A 19,238-nucleotide genomic window follows, 5' to 3' on the forward strand; every position below is an offset into this window, starting at 1 on the left:
TCATTTATTAAACAGCTCTATGTGACAGGGCCTATATTAAGTGCTAGAGATAAAAATACAGAAAAGGAAGATAAGTCTCTGTCTTCAAGGAACTTAAAATCTAATGGAGAAAGACACATCTTATCAAAGCTGAAAAGTCTGGGAGATGGGGAACTAGACAGCCCTCCCCAGGGTCATGATTATAATAATAAGCTGCTGCTAAAAAAAAAAAAAATAATAATAATAATAATTCAACCATAGATAGCTACTATGGGATAGAGAAAATCTGGGTTCATATTCTGAGGAAGATAGTGAAGCCAAAAAACTCACTCCTTTTTCAGTGAGACTTGTCAAATGGTCACAAGTTCAAAAAAGAGTGCTTGGAAGAACTTTTAAAAATACTTTAGAAATCAAACAATAATGTATACTTATTGTGTATCTAATTTATATTTTAATATATTTAACATCTACTGGTCATCCTGCCATTTGGGGGAGGGAGTGCAGGGTAAGAGGTGAAAAATTGGAACAAGAAGATTGGCAATTGTTAATGCTGTAAAGTTACCCATACATGTAACCTGTAAATAAAAGGCTATTAAATAAATAAATAAATAAAAAAAGATCAAACAAAGATCTAGAAAAATTAGGAAAAAAAGAAGCAATCCAAGAAAATTATGAAAAGCAAGTCAGCAACTAGAAATAGAGAAGTAAAAAATAATTCTTTGAAAACTAGAATTGGGAAGGGGAAGCTAATATTATAAAATACCAAGAGATAATAAAGGGAAAAAGAAGAAAATATGAAACATCAGAAAAACAGCTGATCTAGAGAAGAGATCGAGGAGAGACAATACAAGAGACTACTTAAAAGTTGTGATAAAAAATAAGACTCTTGATAAAATATTACAAGAAATTATTGAAGAAAACTGTCCTGCAGTTTTTCTAGAAAAAGGCACAGAGTAGAAATAGAAAAAAAAAATCTACTCATCACCTAAAAGAGATCCTAGGAGGATATATCTTCCTTCAGAGAAAACTGACAAACAAGTATGCATTGTATTATTTTACATATATGTAGATGTACATATGGACATGTATGCTTATATATTCAAATTTAATTGTAGCCTTCTAATGTAGGTAGGGGGAGAAAAGGAAAGAAAGTACTGGGGGGGGGGGGGCGGGGAGGAACAAATCTAGAAGGAAATATAGAAAAGCTGGGTAGAATAGAAAAACTGGGTAGTTTTGAAAATAATGTTTAAGATTTATTACATAGATTTTTGTGAAATGGAAAGGTATTGTTTTACATTGTATCCTTTCCAAAACATGGAGATGTTCCCTTTATTTTTCATTTTAAATTTTAAATTTCAAATGAATAATTAAAAAAAAACCCCTCAAATATTTATTAAGTACCTATTTTAGATGAGGTGTTATCCTAAGTGCTAGAGATACAAAGAAAGGCAAAAGATAGTCCCTATCCTCAGTATAAAGTCTAATGGGAGAGACAACAAGCAAATAATATGTATAAGCAAAATAGAGACAAGACAGATAGGAAATGATCAGTAGAGAGATAAGTTAAGAGGCTTTCTGTGGAAGGTATGATTTTAACTGTACTTGGAAAAACCAGAGGTGAGAAATGAAAAGCATTGTAAGCCATAAAATGGCAGCCAATGGGAATAGCCAAAACTGGGAGATAGAAGGTCTTGTCAGAGGAAATACCTGCGATGGAGCGTAAAAGGGGAAAAATCAAGGATGGTATCTAGATTGGGTGGGGGGGCGCCGAGAAGATGGTGTTGCCCTTGACAGTAAGAAGGAAATTTGGAAGGGGGGAAGGCCTTGGAGGGAAAGATAAGTTTGATTTTAAGATCTATTAAATTGAAGATATTTACAGGACATCCAATTGGGAAAGTCCAAAAAGCAGATGTGAGAGGAAAGGACATTAGAGACTTTAAGGCTGGGTGTGTTGATCTGAGTCATCAACATACAGATAATTGAATTCGTGGGAACTGATGAGATCAACAAGGGAAGCATAGTTGGAGAAAAAGAAAAGAAGGCCCAGAACAGAACCCTGAGGGATGCTATGGTAAGAAGAGGTGATCTGAAAGAGGATCCAGTAAAAGGAGACACAGAAGGAGTAGTCAGAGATAGAAGAACCAGGAGACAGTAGTTTCCTGAAAACCTGGAGAAAAGAGTGTCTTGGAAGAGGAGTGATCAGTAGTGTCCAAATCTTCCTAGAGGTCAAGGAAAATGAGGATGGAGAAAAGGCCATTGGGGCTTGACAGGACAAACTTGAGAATTTTGAGATTAGACTGCTTAATCCAGACTCTTGGTCTGAATGGAGAAGACTTCCCTGGAAGCCAGCAGCTCATAGGGGACAGTGCCCTGGGGACACCAACCCTTGTTTTCTCCATTGGTATATCTTCAGTGAAATGTTAGAGGCTCTAGAAGCTTCAGAAGTCTAGATTTCTTTGCTGTCTGTGCCTTTTAAAGACCTGCTGAGAAATTATTTACAGCCAAGAGGCATTGGGAGGCAAACACTGGGTTTTGTTGTAGTTCTTCCCTTGGGATGCCATACCTTGTAGCCTTTGCTTTGGGCACAGAGAGCCTGTGTCCCAATTCACTGCACAGGGAAACGTCACTGGAAACACTATGGATCTAGATGTGCTCGCTCTCATGCTTTTCTTATCCTCAGAGGCTACTGATCAGCCCAGTGGGACAGAGGGAGGGAACACGGTGTCAGTGCCTTCTGAAATAAAGGGATTTAATCTTCTTAATTGCAGGTTCCATTACAGCTTATAGAGAGTGTTGAATGCCGAGATATATTTCAACTTCATTTGACTTGCAAAGACTGCAAAGTTATCAGGTATGTGCATCCATGCTACTTTTTAGTAGAGAAAAATGTGGAGAGCAAGTGGGTCATATTAGAAAAGTTAGCTTAATGTTAGCTACATGTTCTGAAAACAATGCATGCCCATTTGTTCCTTTGTTACCTCATTCCAATGACCAGGAAGTTGTGGATCTGCTTGTGATCATCACGTACCTCGGATTTGTGCTGGGCTGGAGAAATTCTCATTTCAGGTCCAATTCAATTGAGCCAAGTAATTGGTGCCTTGCTACATGCAAGACTCTAGGGTAGATGTTCCCAGGAGATTCTCGGATGAATAGAAAGCATTATCAAGGCCTGTCTTCTGTACCAAGTCTCCTTCATTCCCTGTGGCTTTTTGCCCTCATTATCCTTTTACTTGTATGTTTCTATGTAGTGTCTTAAATTGGTTTAGTACAAAGCTTCTTAAACTGGGTTTGGGGTCGCAAAAAATTTGGCAATAGTAAAAGGTTTCTGAACACAGTGACCAAAATTAATTCCAAATTAAGTGAGTAACAAATTTGAAGTGTTTCTGGCAGCACTTGCCAGTGTTCTATCACATGACTTCGCTGCAGTCCTAGTTCTCAACACACACACTTTGCACTGCACATGCACAAACGCTACAAGAAACACCTCGGCTCCGATTTGAGACAGGGTCACAGAAAAATGTCTCGGGCGAAAAAGGTGTCACAAGTGGGGGAGGAAAATGTAAGAAGCCCTGGATTAGACCATCAGTTCCATGGGGGAGGCACTAGGCTGTTTTTCTTCAGTCTGCTCATTATTTCTAGAAGGGATTTGTAGGATGACAGAATTTAGAGTTTAAACAACCTTAGAGATCATCTTTTATTAAAGGGAGTTGTGTTAAATGGACATAAATTAAAGTTACCCTGAATATTTGAAATGTAATGGTTATGTAGTGCATTCCAGAAAAAAAGTAGAAATTCCCACCTATTCCAAATCTCTGAAAGGAAAACAAAAAAACCCAGTAGCTCTAATATTTATCATAATAGAGGGTTGTGTGTGTGTGTACACACACAAACATTTATCATTTTACAGTTCACCAGGGACTTTACTGCACTCATAGTAGTTCAAGTATTATCTTTCCATGTGGAGAAGAGTGACTCCAGTTCACATGAAGAAGTTGTACATGGAAGGTCTTGAGGCCTGCCGATTGTGAACAGAAACTAGGAGTTAGACAATGGGTTCCTAGTCTTGTGATGTGGTTTTTTCCCCCCGCATCTATAATAGAGTTGCCTGTAACCACAAGAGTAAGGTCAAATTGTGTTTGAGAAAAATACTACTGACATTTAATTTACTGAATGATTTAAATAAAAGATGGAGACACTCACTGGTTGAAGCCACTTATAAAAATGATTTATGGATTTTTTTTTTTTTTTTTTAGAGGATTGACATTAGTACTTTCTTGCCCATAGGGTATCAAATACTTTCTGTTGATCTTTGCTTTCACTGAGCTGAATGACAAAGTTCATTAGCCTTCATTAAAAAAAGCCAAACTTCAGTGTCTGTGGGCAGGGGTAGCCACATCCTGGCACCTCCTCATTTGATCCTCTCAAAAACAAGAAGAGTGGTGTAGAGTGAATGTTTAATGGCCGATTTTTCTAGTGCTTTTTAGGTTCAGAGAAGTGAATGATTTGAAGAACAAGTTTTAAAGAAACTACTTTTTAATATTGAGGCAGATTCAGAAAGTTGTGAGAAGAAAGGGAAAATTACCTGTGTCATTAAACAATAGAAATGATTTCTGTTCATGACAGATTTTAGTCATGGTGTTTGGCATCCATGATCTCATTTGTTGTCATTGATAGCACCATTCGGTCTGTCAAGGTGAAGTGACTTGGACAAGATCGAATAGTTTAACTGGAGAATCAGGATATCCAGTATATCCAACTTTCTTTGACTTTGTCTAGATAGTTTTAAATTGACTCGGAGGCTTATTTGATTCTTTTTCTTAGAGCCACTTAGGTGGTGCAATAGAAAGAGAGCACAGGGCCTTGAATCAGATTTGAATCCAGATCTCCAGCCTTGCATCTTTACTGGCTGTGTGATCCTGGACAAGTCACTTCACTCTGTTTGCTGCAGTTTCCTCCTCTGTAAAATGAGCTGGAGAAGAACATGGCAAACCATTCTGTAATCATGAAGAGTTGGACACAAGTGAACCAACCCCAAAACAACAATAACTTGTTCCCCTCCCTTTTCCTTTTGAATAATTGATATTTCAACAATTCATTTTATCACTCTGTGCCTAACACTTCCTGCACCCAGGAAAATGCCAGGTTTTGTTTCTCATCTGTGGCTCCCCTGGACACCAATACAAAGCCTTGTCCATTTTTTGGTATTCAGATCGTGATGTAAGGCAGTTCCTCAGTTTGGGACTTTCCCAGTGATTTCGACCAGCATCTCCTCTGTAACATAGTCAGAGAGGCCACAAGCCAGAGGCTCAGAGGAAGGGAGTAAATGGAATGACTTGTCCAGCATCTCCAGTGTGTATCCAAGGAAGGCCTTAGACCCAAATAGCAATGAGTCCACGGGAAGGTCCGTGCTTTAACACGTGCTTTCTGCACTTGTGTGGAACATACTTCAGTAGTGTCGGTGTAGAATTGGCCAGGCACATGTTTGTCCAGTTTGGCAGGAGGACAAGTCTCAGATACCTCTCGCTCCAATAGACTCTGTTAGCAAAGAGCATTCAGTAGTACAAAGCGGAGCACTTGATTAGGTCTGAATGGGAAGGTCATTAAAGACGAGATCCTTAACATACACATCAGTGTCTTGGCTGTTAGAACTAAGTTTCATTTTTTCCTTCATTTTCCCACCACCTAGCATAATGCCTGGTCCCATGGAAGAGACCCTAAATAACTGTTTGAGTGATTGGGTTCTTGTTTTTTTGTCCTTATAAAGGTGTCAGTTCTCAACCTTTGAGCAGTGTCAGGAGTGGCTCAAGAGACTGAACAATGCGATCCGGCCTCCTTCCAAGATAGAAGATCTCTTCTCGTTTGCATACCATGCTTGGTGCATGGAGGTCTATGCCAGTGAGAAGGAGCAGCATGGGGATCTGTGCCGACCAGGTAGGCATCGCTTATGCTTTGAGTGTTCAGTCCCTTTCTATCCCTGGAATTTTAGACAAGGAAAAAGTCCTTGGGTTTTGATTTACAAAATCAAGATTGAAATTCAAGGTCAGATTGGAATCATTTTAATTGAATGCTGTACTTTCTCATTTTGATTTATTTCTTTAACTTGGCATTTCTGATTTTGCTTAAATAAATGTAGGGAAAGATAAACAAGAAAGAAATGAAGAATTTGAATAGAATGTTAGGAAAACTAGACATTAAAGACCTTTCACATTTCTTGAATAAGAATCTCAAGTATTACACCTATTTCAGGTTATTTGTTGGGATTACATAATAATGTGTACAGAACTCAAAAATAAATACCCAAAGGTAAATATTATGTTAGAGACCACACTATAATAGAAATTGTTTCTTTTTTTTTTTTTTTTTTTTTTTTTTTTTTTTTTTTTATTTAATAGCCTTTAATTTACAGGATATATACATGGGTAACTTTACAGCATTAACAATTGCCAAACCTCTTGTTCCAATTTTTCACCTCTTACCCCCCCCCCACCCCCTCCCCTAGATGGCAGGATGACCAGTAGATGTTAAATATATTAAAATATAACTTAGATACACAATAAGTATACATGACAAAAACATTATTTTGCTGTACAAAAAGAATCAGACTCTGAATTATTGTACAATTAGCTTGTGAAGGAAATCAAAGATGCAGGTGGGCATAAATATAGGGATTGGGAATTCAATGTAATGGTTTTTAGTCATCTCCCAGAGTTCTTTTTCTGGGTATAGCTAGTTCAGTTCATTACTGCTCCATTAGAAATGATTTGGTTGATCTCGTTGCTGAGGATGGCCTGATCCATCAGAACTGGTCATCATCTAGTATTGTTGTTGAAGTATATAATGATCTCCTGGTCCTGCTCATTTCACTCAGCATCAGTTCGTGTAAGTCTCTCCAGGCCTTTCTGAAATCATCCTGTTGGTCATTTCTTACAGAACAGTAATATTCCATAATTTTCATATACCACAATTTATTCAGCCATTCTCCAACTGATAGAAATTGTAAATTGCTTTGATTTTGCAGACGATTAGGGTTAAATGACAGTCTCACAGCTAGGAAGTGTTAAGTGTCTGAGGTCAAATTTGAACTCTGTTCTTCCTGACTTCCGGGCCAGTGCTCTATGCTCTATAGTGCCATCAAGCTGCCTCAGAAATTTCAGTTATTAAGGGAAAGAGGAACAAAACAAACTCAACTGAAAAAAGGTTACCCTAAAAACAAATAATTTTATTAATAGAACATGGAGAACATTTATGGACTTAAGTTAAAAGTAGTCCTGAAAGAAAAATGCTCCTAAAAAATACTATGAACTATCTATGTAAAGCACAAAAGTAGAAAAATTAAAATAAAAGGAAAGAAAATTGGAAACAAAAGGATTGTTCCAATACAGAAACATTTATTTAGTGATTGTTGTGGCTGAGGCCTTGTCCTAAGCACCTGGAGATATGAGTACAAAAAAGAAACTGTCCAGAACCCCCAATGTTTATACACTTATTAAATGCCTTCTGCATGCCTAGAACTGTACTAATTGCTGGGGATGCTAGTACAAGCAAGAACAATCTGTTCTTAAGGACCTTATCTTCCCATACAAGAAGACTGCACCTGGAGAAGAGTGGAAAATGAGGGGGTTGGCTGGAGATGAGGGCCAAATCTGGAGAGTCTAGAGCAGAATGGAAAAAGAAAGATGACAACTCCTGAGCCTTGGAAATGAATAGCTTTGTAGTTGCTTGCTGTGGGCCGGGAAGACTGTGTTTTCTTAAGGAAGAAGGCCTCTGGGTTCTGGTATCACAGATAGCAATGGTTACTAGTTGGATCCTAGGTACCTGCTGGACCTTTTTAATCTCACAGGAAATTCTTGTCCATTTTTGAGTACACTTAAAAGCTTAGGCTGACTTTCCCTTTGCCTTGTAGGTGATCTTCTGAGCTTTGATGGTTTTAAGTTGTCATCTCTATCTAATTGATACCCACATCTATACATCTAGTCCTACTTACTCACTGTTGAATCTTTAATAAATCAGTAGCCATTTATTAAGTGCCTGCTATGCACCAGGCCGTGTGTTAAGCACTGGAGCTTTAGACTTGCATCTCCTGCTTCATGATGGACAGATTTCGGCTACAGTTTTGATATCTCATTGCCTCTTGCCTGAACTCTTGTAATAGCCACCTAAGTGATCTACTTGTACAGGTTTTTTCCCTTTTCAGTCCTTCCTCTGTATCTGCCAAGTCCATTTCTTAAAATGGATCTATTGAAATAATTTCAAGGGCATTTTATTGTTTCTAGGACCAGATACGAAGTTGTCCACTTCCCACTTGGCTTTTTCCAGACTTAATATAGATTTCTCCTCTTCCAAGCAGACTGATCTACTGCTGCTCCTCATATGAGACATTCCATGTTGGATTTCTAGGCTTTTAGAAAGACTTCTAGAATAATTTTTCCTTTTATCTCTCTCAATCTTTCAAGGCTTAGCTTGTGTGTCACCTCTTACATCCTCTTCTCCCCCAAAAGAATTTTGAATGTTATTTTGTATCTACTTATATTTGTATATAATTTGTAGAAGAACAAATATTCAGCATTTTTTATGTGCCAGGGATTTTGATAAGCACTTGGGAATAAAATACAAGCAAGCCAGATAATCCCTGTCTTCAGAGAGTTTTTTTAAATTTTTATTTTATTTTTCCCAGTTACATATCAACAAACATTTCTTTAAAAATTTTTTTTAATTTGTTGAGCTAATTACAAAGTAAGAGAAAACAATAGAAATAAAGAAAGAAAAGGAAAATTTTAAATGTAACAAAACACTGTCATCAGACACGAAAATATCCAGGGAGAATTCAAAATATATTGCAATAAATTTCCATTTCAAGAAAACACATAAAGCTTAAAAGAAGAAATTATATTCACGAGTGTCCATCTTTGCTTCCTTGTAGGATATTCTTTTGTTCTTTGCGGAGCACTTCTTTATTTTTTTTCTCCCTTTCATTTCTCCAAGCAGATTATGGTTAAGCTCAGATGTATATATGTATGTATATTTAAATATATCTGTATATACTTATAGATATATACATACTTCTTTATATCCATCCAGACCTATACACATATACTATGTGTGTGTGTATATATATACATACATAGACTCTCATGTATACATACTCACACATACTCAGACATACACACATGTACATATACAAGTTTATATATAGGCATATGCATCTAAAACAATAATATAGCTAACATATAATCTAGATTTCTTTCGATTGAATCTTTAGTTTGACTTTGTGTAAGATCAATGATTACTAGCCTTTTTTTTTTTTTTTTTTTCCCCTAGTAAATTGTACTTCTTATCTTTATTGTGGTAGTTCTGTTTTTCTTATTATTATTTTCCTATTAATCTATATAACTTCTCCCAGTGTGGTTAACCTTACATTCTTCTATATCCTCATTTTATCTTATGCCACCTCTACTCCCACACCTTTTCCCTTTCCCATCAATCTATATATCTTGTTCTACTACCATTTATTCCACCCACTTTTCTGTACTCACTTTCTTTTATCCCTTTCCCATTAATCTTCATACTTTATCCCACTGCCATAAATCCTTCTATCTTGTCTACATACCCTTCTTTACCCCACTTATCCTGTCTTCTCCCTCCATCCCTCCCCCTTATTTAATAGATTTTGGAGAGTGCTATACCACTTCATGGTATATATGTAGTGTTGCCTATTTAATCCATTTCCGATGTGAATAGGTTTTCAGTATGAGCCCTCCTCCTTCCTCTAATGCCTCTGTGTCTAGTCTTCTTCTGCATCTCATTTGCATAACATAATTACTATTCTTACCTTTTCCTAGACTCTTTTGTTTTTTTAGAGTCAGATCATATTCAACAATGCCTCAATCTTTCTTTTTTGCTACCCAATTACTGATGTCAAACCTTAAGACATATGATATACATTTTCATATATAAAATAAACTATTTGTCCATGTTAAGTTCCTTTAAATTTATCTTTGATATTGGCTCTTAAATTTTCTATTACGTTCTGGTTTGCTTGAAGGAAAGTCCTGAAAATCTGCATTTGAATTTTTTTTTTCCCTCATTCAATATTATGCATAATTTTGCTGTATGATATTTTGGGGACCTAGTTCTTTTGTCATAATACATTATTCTAGTACATGTTGTCTTATATCGTGACTGCTGATAAGTCTTGTACAATTCTAATTGTACCTCCAGTGTATTTGAATTGTTTTCCTGCTTCTTGCAAAATTTTCTCTTTGATCTGGGGGTTCCAAAACTTAGCAATAATGTGTTTTCTACAAAGGATCTCTTTGAGGTAGTGACTTGTAGATTTTTTTCCATTTCTACATTCTATCGCTCTTGGATTATTTTTTGCATTATTGTGCTAAAGATTTTTTGTTTTTGTCACAGCTTTCAAACAGTCCAGTTATTATATTATCTCTTCTTGATCTGTTGTTTTTCCTTATACTTAACATTCTGTTCTATTTTTTTTCATTCTTTATATTTTGTGTTATTTCTTGGATTCTTCCCTTTGCTTCCCCTTGCTTAATTCTAATTTTCAAGAATTATTTTCTAAAAGACTCTGTAAATCCTTTTCTAGTTGATTAACTTTTTTCTTAATCTTGTTTTTGAGGTCTTATATAAATTCTCTCTGCGCAGGGAACCACTTAATGTTCCTCTTTGGGGTAGAAGAAGCTCTTTTTTTTTTTTTTTTTTTTTTTTTAAATGAGAAGTATTAGTTTAGTATAAGCACCTCTAATCATGGGGTAAGGAGATGGTACCTTTAGCTTCACGTTGGCTGAAACTTTCTTTGACCTGGAACCCCAAACCTAGAGCTCTAGCCTCCTTGTCACATAGGTCTGGCCTTCCTGAGCAGTCCTTATCAGACCCCAGCTCTGCCTCCAGGAGGTTGCTGCTGGAGCTCCAGCCATACCCAGATCTCCGAGGGGTCCCTACTTGGTATTTCTGTGGATTCAGTCCTGAGCTGTTTTGTACTTTGCAGGGGTTAAACTCCGGCCTGGGTAGTTCTGCCCCAAGTTTTCTTTGTGTTTCACCTGTCTCTGTTCACCCTGAGGGACAAATTTTCACCTTTTGTTGTTGTTGTTTGCTTTTCTTTCTCATTTTTCCTGTTGACCTTATTTTTCTTGTGTAGCATGATAAATGTGGAAATACATTTAGAAGAATTATATATGTTTAGCTTTTATTGTATTACTTGCTATCTAGAGGAGGGGGTGGGAAGGAAGGGAGAGAAATTTGGAACACGAGGTTTTTCAAGGGTGAATGTTGAAAATTATCTTTGCATATATTTTGAAAAATAAAAAGGTAATATTAAAATAAAGCAATGTTCACCATATTAATATTGAGATGTTTCCATTTCTATTGGCAAATAGTTATAGATATAATCCATCCAAACAAAGTCTTTGGGGGATGTCTCCTCACTAATATTTACAAGTTATAAATAAAGGAGTTTTGAGGACTGCTGCCAATAGTGCCTGTCTAACTTGTGCCTCAGTACAGATTTTAAAGGAAAAAAAAGCCCAAATAATTGTAAAATCTTTTGCCACCCTTAGTTTTCCGGTTTTTTTGGAGCTTGGCATAATTATGCCAAGCTTTTTATTTTCTTCTTCCATGATGATCTTCCATTTTCTTTGCTACCTTTTTAAAAATCTGGGTTGGTTGCGAATTCCCTGTGCCTTCACATTAATCTCTTTAGACAGTTCTTTTCCCTTGTCATTTGAATCACTCCCATCAATGTCTTGAATTTAATTTTTGATTTCTCCTCATCCCTTCCGGGCTTTTTTTCTACCCTGTCGAATTGAAGTGCACAGGCTCCTGCCAAGCCTTTTCTTAAATCTCTGCAGTATCATGTTCTTATTGGGTCTCTTTTAAGCTGCAGGAATTCCCTTGGGTTCTTTGCAAAGAAGGTTGTGTCACTTTTTATTCTTTCTTCCCCCACCCCCCAAATCTTCATGGTTTCATTGACTTGGACCATATCACTTTAACCTTCTACCTTTTTAAGATTCTTGAAGATAGAACTAATCAGTTTGCTTGGAAAAATGGGCTAACGGGGTCTAAAAATATGGGGATGGCTGGCCCATGGAATTGGTGCTCGAATTCTTCCTTTGCTTGATAAGGGAGGTGCATTTCACCTCTGTGTAAAGGAGGTCTTGTTAGTAATTAATTAGCACAGTACAAAGACTGAATGGGATGCTTGGTCTTGACTCCCTTGTCACTGGTGTTGGCCAGAGGTAGGGTGATGGCTTGTCTGATGTGGAATAGGGATTGGCCAATGTCACCTTTGTGATCTTTCTGATGTAAAATTTGGTGATTCTACTATTGTGCTCAGACTTTTTTTGGGAAGGGGGAGGGCATCTGTCTGAGTAGCTAATGCTGTTTTTTCCTTAAGTGCATTTATTACCTTGTATTTGGTTATGCAGCAAGTTGCTCATCAACTACTACCTGAAATAGAATTGTACTGCTGTGCTTTATTCAGTTTTTTGGTTTTATCTTATTTGCATTCCTTTTTGTATAGCGGAGGGAGCTCTGTACAAACTTTGGGGATGACAGCTGCTGAGCACTAGCTGACCTACTTTCTAGCTTGAGAGGGTTTGCTTATAGCACCTCCATCCAGCATTTCCCTAAAGATGAAAAGACATTTCTCCCAAGTCATCGTGACATTTTTAAAGTGATATCTGGCCTCTAGGAGACCTGGCTGAGTCTGTGAGATCACAAGCCCAGCTTTAGAGAGTTTGTATTGTCTTTGAGTAAGTAATCAGCAAAACTGTGGTCTTGTGTAGTGTGACCCTAGAGTGGGCGGCAAGTGAAGCCATGGCAGGTGGACCTTCCAGGAGGAAGATGAAAAATGTTCCTTGTTACTTAAATTGCATGAAGTTTTTCTGCAGCTGTGAAATCCACCGAGATTATGCTAGATTTATCATGCTCTTCATTTAGCTTTCGAGTCTTCTGCTTTGGAAGATTGTCTTAATGTGATTTTTCTGAATTTCATTGATATTATCTGAAGCCTCCTAAAAATGATACAAGATTTGATTTAAAGCGAGGATGGACATGTGCTCCTTTTTCCCCCTTTTATTCTCCCCATCTCCCTTTGACTTCATTTTAGGAGATTATAATCAGAGGATCATCATTTTCAAGCTAGAGGGGATCGAAGGGGCTTCTGCAGCTCAAACTCTCATTTTGGAGAGGCTTAAAGAGATTAAAGGGCTTAAATTGTTACCAACCCTAGTCATGATACTAGCTGAGGACCTTTTTTTGCTAGCTCATTTGGCTTTTCTTTCCTTGAAGAATCAAAACTTCAGAGCTGAATCTAGAAAGCTTCACTCATCAAGGCCAACTTCTTCATTTGGGAGGAAAAATAAACTCTGATTACAGAGTGAATTGGTGTCAGTATTGAGATGAAAACTCAAGCCTCAATGTACAATCTAGAGTCTTTCCTACCCTATTCCCTTTCTCCCCATCCCATGTCCCTACTGTGTTGGGCCATTCATCCACGTGAACACTTCTAAGTGGATTTTCACATGGTTGCATTAGAGACAACCACCATTTTCTTTATTTAAAAAAAAAAACAAAACTATTTTAAGTATTTCCCACATGTATATAAAACAAACTTAATAGCCATTAAAAAAATTTTTTTTTGAGTTCAAAATTCTCTCCCTTCTGCCCTTCTTTCCCTCTTTGAGAAGGCAAACATTTTGATTTCAATTATACATGTGACATCTTGCAAAACATTTTTTATTGTATGTTTCAAAAGAAATCACAAACAAAATAAACCAATAAAGATAAAGACATTTTAAAAAAATCTGCTTCAGTCTGCATTCAGAATTCTTCAATTCTGTTTTTGGAAGTAGATTGCATTTTTTATCAGATGTCATTTGGAATTATGTTGCATCTTTGTCTTGATCAGAGAGCCTAAGACTTTCATGGGGCTGCTAATAGACTCGGTAGTCTGAGTGCTGGAGTCCAGAAGACCTAAGTTCAGATGTGACCTTGGAAACTTACTAGCTGTGTGATCCTGGGCAAGTCGCTTAATCTTGGTTTGCCTTCATCCCCTGGAGAAGGAAATGGCGAATACCTCCTCCACTGTCTTTTCTAAGAAAACACCACTGATAGTGTGGTCCCTAGGATCACAGTGAATGGGACATGACTGAACAACAATAAAATCATACAATATTGAACATCCTACAGTTTTGCTGTTACACTGTACTGTGTTCTGGTTCTGTTCACTACTTTGCATGAATTCATGTAAGTTTTTTCCCAGGTTTTTCTGAAACCATTCTGCTCATAATTTCTAATAGCTCAATAATATTCTATCATAATTATCTACTGACATTTTTCAGCTTTTCTCCAGTTGGCAGGTATAACCTGAATTTCTAATTCTTTGCTACCACAAAAAAAAACTACAGTAAATAACATTTTTTTTTTTTTAAATTTGCTGAGGCAATTGAGCTTAAGTGACTTGCCCAGGGTCACACAGCTAGGAAGTGTTACGTATCTGAGGCCAGATTTGAACTCGGGTCCTTCTGACTTCAGGGCTGGTGCTCTATCCATTGTGCTACCTAGCTATCCCTATATATCAGTTTTTACAAATCGGTCCTTTCCTTTTTTTTTTTTTTTTTTTTTTGATATTTTTAGGTTAAGTCTTAGTGGTATTGCTGGGTTAAAGGGCATGCACAATTTTGTAGCCCTTTGGACATAGTTCCAAATTAAACTTCAGAGGGGTTGGATCAGTTCACAAATCCACCAACAAAGCATTAGTATCCCAGTTTTCTCACATCTCTTCTAGCATTCACCATACCACACCCTGCCCCATCTTTACACTTTCTCCCCCTTCCTTTCATCCTCTTTTGCATTCATTTTCTCCAGAGGACTATCAGGTTACTTTTCTGATTCTATTCATCTTCATGATTTTTTTTCTCATTTATTTTATGACTAGATTTACTTAATTCTGAGAGTAAAACTTTGAGGTTTCCCACAAATAGTTTTACTCTCTATTCTATAATTAATTAGATTTTTCTTTAAGGATATGGATACTATACAATTTAATACATGTGTTTAGTATTGATATTCTGCCTTCTTAGCAAGATGTAATTTTCCTGCTTATCTCTTTTAACTAGGTCTATTTTTGCTTTGCCTTTGTCTGAGATCATGATTGCCACCTCCTTCCTGCCTTCTTTACTTTAGCTGAAGCATGATAAATTCTGCTCCAGTCTTTTATTTTAATTTGAAGGGTGTCTCTCTGTTCAAATGTGTCTTATAAACAACATATTATTAGATTCTTATTTTTAATCCATTCTGCTATCCAGTTTTGTTTTATGGGAGAGTTCATACCATCGTGTTTACATTTATAATTTCTAACAGCAGTATTTCCTTCCATCATCCTTTCCTCTGTTTATCCTTCTTTCTTTGTATTCTATCCCTTCTCTAAAGTCTGTTTTGCTTCTGGCTTCTGCCTTTTTATCCTCTATTGCTCTAGATTCCTTTTCTTCTATTACCAGTTGAATATGTATATATATTTCTTCTTTTGGAACCATTTTAGATATGAAGTTCAAATATTGTCCTCCCTCATTTGCCCATCCTGTCTGTGAGAATTTTCCCTATTCCTCTCTTCCTTGTTTCTGCACATCTTTCTTTCTCATCTATCTTTTTTATTTTTTTGCAGCATTCTAACATAAGCTCAAAGACCTCTGTCTCCTTAAATGTCCATTTTTTTTTTCCCATTGAAAGATTTTGTTCCATTATGCTGGGTAGGTTATTCTTGATTGCAGTCCTTATTCTTAAGCCTTCTGGAGTATCATGTTCCAAGTCCTTTGGTCCTTTAATTTGATACTGCTGAATTTTTGTATGTTCCTGACTGGCTCAATGGGTATTTGAATGGTTGCTTTCTGGCTGCTTGGAGTTCATTTTCTCTTTGATCTGAAAGCTGTATAATATTCCTGGGAGTTTTCATTTTGGGATCACTTTCAGGTGGTGATTATGGTTAAAAACTTTGTTTTTATTTTACCCTCTGGTTTTAGGATATCAGGACAGCTTTCCTTGATAACTTCTTGAATTATGATGTCTAACTTTTTTGATCTTGTCTTTCAGATAATTCAGTAATTCATAAATTATCTTTCCTTGTTCTATTTTATAGGTCAGCTGGTTTTTCCAGTGAGATTTCACATTTTCTTTGATACTGCCTCTCAGCATTCCCGGTCTTTTTCGACCAAAAGCGTTTCCTTCTGCCTTTGAACGATGACATAAAAGTCAGAATAACAGTGGAGTTGCTCAATAGTGTCTGGTCCTGTGTCCAGTGCCTAGCATAGGGGTACCCTGTAATATCTTTCCGACTAGATGCCAGGTCCCCTTACCATCTCTGCCTTGAGAATTTCCAAAGCTCCTTCTGTTTCTGTCACCACCATCTATGTTCCATCCATGTGGTCTCTGGACCAGCCTCCTCCCTGTGTCTCAAATTTTTCTGTCATTTTTGTCTTGAAAGAATCTAGAAGAATATCTCACTGACCTTTTGTTGGCCCTATTGCTCCAGAATTCAAATTGATGAGTTATTTTAAAAGTTGTTTGAAGAGGAATGTTGGGAGAGCTCGGCTTTCTCTCTACTCTGCCATCTTAGCTCTCCCTTGGAATTCTCTAGAGCCACCTTTTTCCATTTATTGAATGGTCATGACTTGATGGCCAAGGTAAACAAAGGCTAGATTCACTAGGGATATTGTGGAGCCAACTTCTCCTTCTGTCAGTGCTGGCTAGAGGTACAGCCAGTTGACTTTTGAGGGACCTTCGGACTAATGCTTCACAACTCTAGTCATCACTTAAGATAAGTGGCCATTTTGTCCACTGTGGTCCAATATGACCAAATGGAGCCCCGGGTGATTACTTTATGTTAGACATGGAAGCCAAAAGGGACATTTCCCCCCCCCCCCCCCCTCCTTAATATTCATGATCTCAGCTGGATGTTCTTGGCTGAGTTCTAATAAAATGAATACTTAGAATTGCTACAACTTTAGGTCATTACTTGGGACACCATCTCCACTTCCCTGTCATAGAAGGAAACCTGCTATTGCTTTTCTGAGGGCTATTTGAAACTAGAAAGAAGCACCTTAGATTTTTAAAACGGAAACACCACCAAAGTGGACCAAACAGGTTAACATAAGCTGTACCTCAGACTGCACCTGGTGCTTGCAGCTCCCACTTACCTCAAGGAGAAACATTTTTGTTCATCTTTGAATAAACCCAGGAATCGGGTAGCTTCTACAAGGCTTGCGGTGATGGGACATAGGGCAGGAAAGCTGGATTTATAATGTTTCTGATGCAAGAAGGTTCATAGTACTAGGGATTTGGGGGCTAGCAGGCCAAATTGTACACAGTTGTCTTGTTCAGCTACTTCTCCTTCCCCCCCCCCCCCCCATCTTAAAGCCAATCACTTTGTTTCCAAATCCTTTCTAAAAATGGGTTGAATTGAGCAAGTTATTACCTTTCTGCATCCCTGGAGTCCACTTTTTTGGTAATTTACTTTTCTCTTTTAGCAACTTAGCTTGTACCATAAAGAAGCAATTTAAAGAAGGGAATTGTCTCTCAAGCAAGAGAGAAATCACCCTATTTCTTTTCCTGAAGTTGAAGGTTTTCTGGTATAAACCACATTATCTTTTCCTAGATTTGGAGCCCTGCTTAATGTTGTTGTGATGATTTCTCTCACAGCTCATTTTCTTTGGTGTTTGTTTATCTTGTATCCTACACTCCTGGATATTTAGAATACTGCTTAATGATTGTCATTATAATTTAAACAGACTCTGAGCATGGGAGTGTTTTACTGGCATTTAAAGGAGTGGGAGATGGTAGGCTTCATTGCTATTCCTTTATTTCTCTTCTCTCTTCTTGGGGGGGGAAGAGGAGGAAGGCACATTAATGCTAATGCAGCCCAGTTCTCCTTGTTTTCTTAATGGGCATATATGCGGTCAGCTCTTCACCCAGAAACTTGGTGTTTATTGAGCCTCCCCTGGGCCTGATAACGGATGTTCTTCAGAGAAGTCTAGTCATTGAGATGTTTAGGATGGGCCTCCAGTTCTGCTCAGATCCCTTGCCATAGTGTTGCCTATTAGTGATTAATTTTCTCTGAAAAGCAAGAAACCACATTTTTGTTGCTCTCATTAGAGCCACTCTTGCTGCATAATGAACAAGCAGATGAGCTGTTCTTTTTGTCCTACCTTTTCGGCAGTGTGGGATCCATGCTCACTTCTTTCTCATCTGCTCTTCGTCCCCAGGGGAGCACGTCACAGCAAGATTTAAAAATGAAGTGGAGCGGATGGGTTTTGATATGAACAATGCCTGGAGGATCTCCAACATCAATGAGAAGTACAAGTAAGTTGTCGGGGTCCCTACAGATTGCTGGTTCATGGCCAAGTGCCTGGGTTAAAAAGGCCAGCCTTTCTGTAGCAGATCATTTGAACTTGGGCTTCTTTCAACTTTACTTAGAAATTTTTATTTATTCCTTCAATGATGGCAACAGGGATAAAGAGTTTAGACATGATTAATGAACACTTAAGATCATAGATTCAGATTTGCTAAATAAATAAAGACTGGACAACCGCAAGTTGGAAATGTTGTGTTCAGGATTTCTTCCCAGGTATAGGTTGTATGAGAGAGGTCCTGAGAGTCCCTTCCAACCTCAAAGATTCTGGCATCTTATTTTTGTATAAATATGAGTGAGTGGGTACGCACGCGCGCAAAACACATACATGGAGGGGGAAGGAAGGGAAGAGAACAGGGAATTTCCCCCCCTTTTGCTATGTGTTTATGTACCAAAAGTAGGTCATATTTTCTCCTTAGTTACACTGTTATGATTGAGCCATTTGTTCCTGATCAAGAAACTCAACATCTAGTAGATAATATGATTGGGGGGGGGGGAGGGGAACCCCAATTCTGAGCATCTTGAATCAGGAAATAGCATAATTAACTCCCAGATTTCATAAAAAAGAAACCCATAAACTTATACATTATATAAGGGTCTCTGGTAATATTATAAAATGCAGAAATGGGGGCATACCTGCACTCCCAGAACTCTTGTTCTATAAGAGAAACAGAATGTAAATATGTAAACATTTTCATAATAAAAATATAGTAATTTGGGGGAGATGGGAGAGATTAATAGTTCACAGGATTAGGAAAGGATCAGTTAACCAGCAATTTCTTTGGCTGATTTTTTTGAAGGAAAATAGGAATTTTCAGATGTGGAAGTGAGAAGGAAGTGC

The 19,238-nt window shown here is 37.5% G+C and overlaps 1 protein-coding gene across 1 annotated transcript in view; it reads left to right on the forward strand.

The window, feature by feature from the left end:
* MTMR3 (myotubularin related protein 3) overlaps window positions 1–19,238 on the forward strand; it is a 170,145-nt gene that overhangs the window by 122,585 nt on the left and 28,322 nt on the right. The window contains exons 6-8 of the mRNA XM_031948894.1: window positions 2,748–2,830; window positions 5,744–5,910; window positions 18,252–18,348. Of these exons, the coding sequence (XP_031804754.1) occupies window positions 2,748–2,830; window positions 5,744–5,910; window positions 18,252–18,348 (347 nt within the window). The remainder of the gene's footprint in view (window positions 1–2,747; window positions 2,831–5,743; window positions 5,911–18,251; window positions 18,349–19,238) is intronic.

This window comes from Sarcophilus harrisii, chromosome 1, assembly GCF_902635505.1.
Source record: "Sarcophilus harrisii chromosome 1, mSarHar1.11, whole genome shotgun sequence".
Lineage (NCBI taxonomy): Eukaryota > Metazoa > Chordata > Mammalia > Dasyuromorphia > Dasyuridae > Sarcophilus > Sarcophilus harrisii.